Raw genomic sequence first — 7,790 nt, forward strand, 5'->3', positions numbered from 1 at the left:
CATGATTGTATATCGCAGCTCCCCTCCTCCATGATTGTATATTGCAGCTCCCCGCCTCCATGATTGTATATCGCAGCTCCCCGCCTCCATGACTGTATACTACAGCTCCCCGTCTCCATGACTGTATACTACAGCTCCCCGCCTCCATGACTGTATACTACAGCTCCCCTCCTCTATGATTGTATATTGCAGCTCCCCGCCTCCATGACTGTATACTACAGCTCCCCGCCTCCATGACTGTATACTACAGCTCCCCGCCTCCATGACTGCATACTGCAGCTTCCCGTCTCCATGACTGTATATTACAACCCCCCCCCCGCCGCCTCCATGACTGTATATTACAGCTCCCTGCCTTCATGACTGTATATTACAGCTCCCCGCTTCCATGACTGGGAAAGAACCAAGCCAACCACAAAATTGAAATGAAATAAACTTTATTATATATATATATTTTATATTTATATTATATGCTACATTGAGTGCAAAATAATAAATATGGGACAATATTTAGTTCATCATGTAACAAAAGGCTGAGTAACCGGCCTCCCAAACAACAAGGACAAATGAAAGCTAACAAACAAGGATAGGTAATATAGATATATGGGATCCTAATGCTCTGCCCATAAGTTAAGTCAAGAGGAGGAGAAACTCACCCATATTTCAATAGATGCACAGAAGTAGCCAGGGTAACGCTAGCCTTCTTGTGGGGTCAGCATCCCTTTGTAGCAGCGGTGGCGAACCTACGGCACAGGTGCCAGCGGTGGCACTCAGAGCACTCTCTGTGGGCACCCAGACCTTAACCCCAGCACAGAGTTTCCAGAAAGGACTCGAAATCTTCTCCTGCCATCCCTGGCCACCCAGGATGTGCTGTGATCAGGGCTAGTATTTTGAAGCTACACATCCTTAGCAGCCTGGGACTACAGGAGGAGCATGGAGGTGCAGACAAGGCTGTGTTATTATTGGAGCTCCTGCTCTGGGCCCCGTAGTTCTTCCTTTTTTAGGGGACCCTGGAAGGAAGCTACAATGATCATCTGAATTCCACCTCTTTCTTTCAACTGTATTGGTGTCCTCAGGACCCAGATACAATTAAAAACAGGTAGCAGTAATGTGGCTCAAGGAGGTTGACTCCTTAGGGCCTGGCTTTACAATTGGAGCTTTGTCCATTTTCGCTGGTCTTAGTTTACTTATATCTTCGCTATCATGAGGAACAGCCTCCAACTAAAGCCAGAAAGGCCTTTGGGGTTGTTACCAGAGCCCCTCTATGTTGCAGATTCATACTGTTGCAATGTACTGGGGCACCCCCCTCCAATGTGTGAAATGACAGCAAATAGAGGGAGGGGAAGGTACTGAGGGAGCAGATGGAGGTTGAGAGTATAAAATCCTGTGAAGCTACACCACAAGGAGGAGGCCATGGATAAGAAATATAAGAAGATTATCACAGTCACAGTGCCTGGATCTATAAGTGTCTCTGGTTTATCATAATGGAATAACACGTTTCTAGATATTATAGAACTGAAGATAGGGGTGTCCAAAGTGACTTTGCCGCTGCAGCCTATAAACTTGACTCATCTCAGGTAAATATGACTCGTCTCTGCTCATTTTTACATTACTTTGAAAGATGTTTTGTAATAGGTAAAATAGGAAATCTTAAAGGACATTTCATACCCCATCTGGTGAGGCTGCTAGTTTAATGGGCCGAGAGGTTCCCTTTAAACAGGTGTTGTTCCTAGTAAGTGTATATATAGTATATCTGCAGATATCATATACCTATCTTGATATATCTATATATAATGCCCAGGTGATCTGAGGTGAGGGGGGTGATCTGCAATAACGAGTACAGCCACTATATACAGTAAGGCGCTCTGCCTGATACAATATTATACTCCACCACTAGGGGGCATACATATCTGTCACACACTGTATCACTTTCCCCTTGCTGTTGGGGGCGCTGTCCTACATAGGAGCAGGTCTCAGTTGTTACCTCACAGCCGCCACCCCCCTTCATAACACACGCCTCATCACATCGCCCTCTGGCGGCCAGTAGCGGGACGCGCCCGGCTTGTCACGTGACAGGCGCTTCTTCCTCTCCGCAGCGCAGGACAGGACGTGACGTCCTACTTCCGGGAATCGTCCTCTGTGTGCAGCCGCCGGCACAAGAACCCTCCACTCATCATGGCTTCAAGGTTACTGTTCCGCAGCGCCGTCCGCGCTTTTACCAGAACCGGCGCCGTGCGGGCCGCTGCCCCGGCCAGGTATATGGCTGCTGGAGGTGAGTATGTCCATGATACAACCCAGATCCTGACATAACACACCCCCCCCATGCCAAGGTGTTATAGCCCTGCCATAGAGTATAACGTCAGCCGGGTGCAACCACCTGCAGTTTGGGGGGGATGTCAGTTGTGATATGTAGAATTTGACGTTTGCGTTTATACCTCCTTCATGTTGCTGCGGTCCATGATATAGCGGGGTTATGGTGAAGGTCAGGCCAGGCCCTGAGGAGTCTTATGTCTTAGGCTCTGTTCACACCTGCATTGGGTTAAACGGAGGGCCACAGGATGGAGACTTTAAGGCCCCATTGACGATAAGAAGTTGTTTTTATTTTTTTTTCTATTTTTTTTTCTCTTACTGTGTGCAGGTGTGAACAGAGCCTTATCACTGCAGTGAGAAATGGGATATATTTCTTACATATTTACTTTATGCATTAAATAATCTAACATGCATAAGAGGTAAATGAAGGGGAGTTTTGGACACCAGAACAATCACATAGTCAAATTCTCAAAGTCTATGTCACCACGGTACAAACGATTCAAAGTATGAATCGGTAGATGAAGGTTAAAGGGGCGTCCTCTTGGCCTCTGTCTCTTAAAGCCGCTTCCTTGATATGAAAGTACAGGGCACCCCAGTTCTTTTCATTGTAGGGAGGTTGCAGTTTTCATACGACTTCAAATGAGACAATTGTTGGGATAATGTAACAGTGGAATATCCCTTTAGCGCCTCAGTTTGGAACCTGCTACAATATGTCTACGAGACGCCATTACAATGCACTTTTAGGTTTTCTGACAAAGATTTTGATGGCCTAAAATCAGAGGTTTCTGCCCAGAATATTGGGAATGACATTGTTTCTTCTTCATGGGAGCGGACAGGGACATTGAGGGTGCAGTCACACGTTGCAATCAAAACTACATCACAATCAGCTTTGAGGTGGTTTTAGGTGCAGTTTTGTCAATTTAACAGGTGGAAGACATGAAATGAACGAGTGAATTTGATTTTGCAGGAGAAAACTGCTCCACAAATGTCATTCACCTGTGCAGTTCATGTCTTTAACCTGTTCAATTGACAAAACTGCACCTAAAACCACCTCAAAGCTGATTGCGACGTGTGACCGTACCCTTAAAGTAGATTCCATGGCTTCCCATTTAGTTAAATTGGAGAGGGGTTTTGCCATGGATTCATCAGACAATGTAAACGAGCCTTTTCCTGCTTGTGTTTCTCCGTTAGTTATTGTGGTCCATGTGTCATTGGCGTTTGAGGTCCATTTTCACAGCAATGACCATAGGAAATTCAACCTTCAATTGAAGGTTTTACTGACCTCTAAAATCCACAAGAAAATCCTCATGTAACACGTGTGGATTATGATGTGGACTATTCTGAGGAGTGTGTATCTAGCTTTAGAGGTCGTCTCCCCTCACTCCAGAATATGAAGTGATACACAGTGACCTCTTCTGCCCCATAAAGGAGCAGGTTTGCTGTTTATCTGGTTTATGACTCTCTTCTAGTTATATGACACACTGTGTCCTCACCCTGCAGGTATTCCCAGTGATGAGGAGCAGGCTACCGGCCTTGAGAAAGAAATTATGACTGCATTGAAACGTGGGGAGGTAAGTCCTAGACCAGTGATGGCGAACCTTTTAGAGCTGGAGTGCCCAAACTTCAACTAAAAGCCACTTATTTATTGCAAAGTGCCAGCGCAGCAATTTAAGCAGTAATGTATTTCTCCTTTTTCTTTGACAATTTTCAATCGTTCTGCCTCCTAAGGACACCAACACAGTTGAAAGGAGGAGGGCAAATTCACCTATCATTGTAGGAAGATTCTGCAGGAAAATTCTTTGAGTCCTGTCTGGTGAACTTCATGCTGGGGTGATGGCCTAGGTGCCCACAGAAAGGACTCCGAGTGCCGCCTCTGGCACCAGTGCCATAGGTTCGCCACCACTGTCCTAGACCTTTCATATCGTGTCATGTGCTTCTGATTTTATTCAACAGGTTCCATTTACTCTTATTGAAGGCAACCTGCCTGATGCACTTACACTATGGGTAAAACAAAAACCATACTCGCCTGTAGAAGTCTGATCATGATCTTTACTGGAGTCAGCCTTGGGCCCCATGCACATGACCTCAACGGTGCCTGTGACCTGGTGGCACTATTTGTGGTATATCATGGCTTCCATAGAGGTCTTTGGGACCCCGATCACCTAGCCAGGCGCCTACTTGGCTTTCTATGAAGAGGGGAGGGTTGAGGAGCCCTCCACCACCTGGCCGTATCCTACGCCTGGGGTACAGCCCGGGTGGGCACAAAGCCATGTGCAAAGAGCCTTAATGTAAATATGGCAGACATCTGCACAATGTAGCTGCAGTGTTTGGTCAAGAACTGCTCATTACTTTCAATGATGTGTCGGTTTAGTGGCAGAGCAGGGACCACGTCATTAGGGTAATATCACCATCTGTGCTTACATGGCGTTTCTACATCTCCCAGGGCTTCCCCTGACAGAAGGCTCTATGTTATTCAATTAAATACAGAGCCTCTATCCACTGGGCTATGGGATTACTGGTTGTCAATGGAATGTACGTGTTCTGTATGCGAGACAAAATAATGCATGCTGCATTTGTTTTCACTAAACCTCCCTCCTCAGGTTAAGGCTACATTCACACGATGTATGCCCGCCGTACGGCTGGCATACATCGGCGCTGCGGAGAGGAGCAGGGAATGAGCACGGCTCAACCCCGCCCCTCTCCGTAGGAATATACAGCGCACGGCACCGTATTACGTGGAAAGATAGGACATGTCCTATCTTTCTACGGGCTACGGAGCAGTACGGTGCCGCACGTGTGTGTAGAAGTGTATGGGGGACATATAGACGTCCCCCATACGATCGTGTGAATGTAGCCTAATTCTTACCTAGGAACACTAGGTGCTGTGTGTGTATACAGAAAGAGGTCACACTCTTGACCCATTCTCATACCAGTGGGTGCAATATTCTAGGTTTAAGGTCCAGGCCATCCTGGTAGAATGGTAATAAGTTGTTGGTTAATCCTAGATAATTCCTCCACATCTTTGATACTGGTTCCTGCTCTGATGACCCTGCTATAGAGTTATTAGAAACTGTGACCAGCCGACCACTGACAGACGATTTGTGTCCCGTGGAGGCTTTGGTTTTCGGCAGGTTTCCAGAGCAGCGCTCTAGCATGTACTCATTTTGAATCAGATGTTTGAATCCCTTATCATAAAATGTTTTTTTTTTTCTTCAGGATCCATACAACATGCTGAAGCCTAAGAATTACAAGGGTACCAAGGAAGATCCTCATATTGTCCCATCTGTGAATAATCAGAGGATTGTGGGCTGCATCTGTAAGTCTAATTTACTGTATTTTTGTCTACAATGTGCCCCATGGATTGACAGATTTCCAAATACTTTAACCCCTTAGTGCCTGCCCAAACAGATTTCTCCTCCGGCCACTAAGGGGCCTTAGGCTACCCGCCGCCCTAACCTAAGGTCTGCCACACCCCGCTCCCCTCCTGATTGTGTTTCAAAGCGCAACCAAAATGCCAGGTGTGAACGTGGCCTCAGGGGCTCTACAAACACGTCTTGGCACCTGAAAACTATCCTGCCCTACAAAAGCTCAATGGCTCCTTCCCTTCCAGGCCCCGCCATATGCCCTGACGGGGGAGGGGGGGGTTACATCCACATGTGGGGTGTTCTCTTACTGGCCAATATATTCTTAGATGCATTCTCTACTTTTATTCAGTTACTGTGGGTAAATTTTGTGGCTAAATGAATGTATTAATGATAAATATTAGTGAATTCCTAATCGAACCTTCATTTTGTTAGAATTTCTGTAAAATACATAAAGGGTTAGTAAGCTTCCTACTTGCAGTTATGAATAATTTGAGGGGTGATATGTGGGGGTTTCTATTAACAGAACTTCCAAAACCCCTATAGAAATGAAATGGTCCCTAAAATAGATTCTAAAATTTTCTTTCTGCTGTTCAGTTTGTGATCTTTCTAGCGTTGTAATAAAACAACATGGACACTTCTAAAACTACGCAACACAAAGCTGAGATATGGTGAATTTTAGTAACTAATTTGTGTAGTAAGACCCAACTACCAGTTTGAAAAACAAATGTTTTGAAGTTTGAAAATGGCAAAAATTTTTTAAATGTTTACCAAATTCACCAAATTTTTTATTTTTTTCATAAATTCAAAATTTATCAACCAAAATTTTCCACTAACATGAAGTTCAAAATGTCACAGAAAAACAAACTCAAAGACAATTGGGTAAATTAAAGCCTTCTAAAGTTTTAACCGGAAAAAGTGACACCTGCTGGTTTTGAAAAATAGGCCTTGGTCACTAAGGGGTTAAATTCAGTGCATACGTGATGGTGACAGTTCTCACAAGAATAGATTATTGGACATGTTCCATCTCCGAGAAGGAATTGCACATTGTCCCTTCTTCACATGAACTTGCACTTGTCCCTGAGATGAGCCTATGTAGGTTTTCTGGTGTCCTCAGTGTATGGGACTTTCCCCCCATAAAATCCAATGGGGGCGGGGGCAACGGTGGCAATAAAAAGGTGCTTACCCTGCTCTGTGTCTCATGTTGTTTCTGTATGAGGAAGGTTATGAGGTTATCTAAGTGGAATAGACCATTTTTCTAGTTTTGGCTTTTGCTAATAGGAAACTGACTGATTTCCCCCTTGTGAACCTGACCTTTTAGGGGCAAAACTAATGCCAGAAAACATTTGGCGTTACTATGTTGTAGTATTATAATCTCTGCTCTGCCATTGTTTGTTTCTTCTTCTCTCTTCTGCTCTCATCATGATTTGTCTTTTTCCACCATAGGTGAGGAGGAGAACACCGCTGTAGTCTGGTTCTGGCTGCACAAGGGAGAGGCCCAGCGCTGCCCAAATTGTGGTGCCCATTACAAGCTTGTGCCTCAACACCACCACCACTAATGCACATTGCAGCTTCATGTCTGGCTTGTTGCTAGTTTGTGCTTTTACCTGATTCCAGTCTACTTTGTAATGTATTATATTCCTCTGTGGCTCGGGGCCATAAGAATACATGCACCCAGCCTTTACACCTTGTCTCCTCTCTTTATTCAGTCACATTATTAGGGTGCGTTTTTGAGGGGTCATACACTGATCCTGATACAACAAATGTACCTGTTCTTGAAGTCTACAATCACAATTGTCAGCCTTATTTCTTTGTTCTGGGTAGCTTGTTCAATCCGATATTGGTCAAGTGGATAATGCTGGGGTCTTCTTACAATCTGGTTTTAAATGCAAGTTAAACATAAACAGAAGACCCTGTGACCAAAGCTGCAATATGGGTTTCCTATCACTGGGAGCCCCACATGCCTCTACAATGTAGAGGGGTTTAAAGGGAACCTGTCACCACATTTGCACTTATACAGTCAGTAGCAGGTTCCTATAAAGCTATTAACTGACGGACCCCCTCCTTTTAGCTAAAAATTGTTTTGCCCACGTAAATCACCTTTTATCTATTATCTGGCAT

At 44.9% G+C, this 7,790-nt stretch overlaps 1 protein-coding gene across 1 annotated transcript; it reads left to right on the forward strand.

The window, feature by feature from the left end:
• The first annotated feature begins 2,034 nt into the window (after nucleotides 1-2,034).
• Nucleotides 2,035-7,353, forward strand: COX5B (cytochrome c oxidase subunit 5B). The gene is made up of 4 exons (XM_072148950.1): nucleotides 2,035-2,269; nucleotides 3,808-3,878; nucleotides 5,524-5,623; nucleotides 7,116-7,353. Exons 1-4 carry the CDS (start codon nucleotides 2,173-2,175, stop codon nucleotides 7,226-7,228), a joined length of 381 nt encoding a protein of 126 aa, XP_072005051.1. The 5' UTR covers nucleotides 2,035-2,172; the 3' UTR covers nucleotides 7,229-7,353.
• The last annotated feature ends 437 nt before the right edge of the window (nucleotides 7,354-7,790 follow it).

Source organism: Engystomops pustulosus, chromosome 4, assembly GCF_040894005.1.
Source record: "Engystomops pustulosus chromosome 4, aEngPut4.maternal, whole genome shotgun sequence".
Taxonomy (NCBI): Eukaryota; Metazoa; Chordata; class Amphibia; order Anura; family Leptodactylidae; genus Engystomops; species Engystomops pustulosus.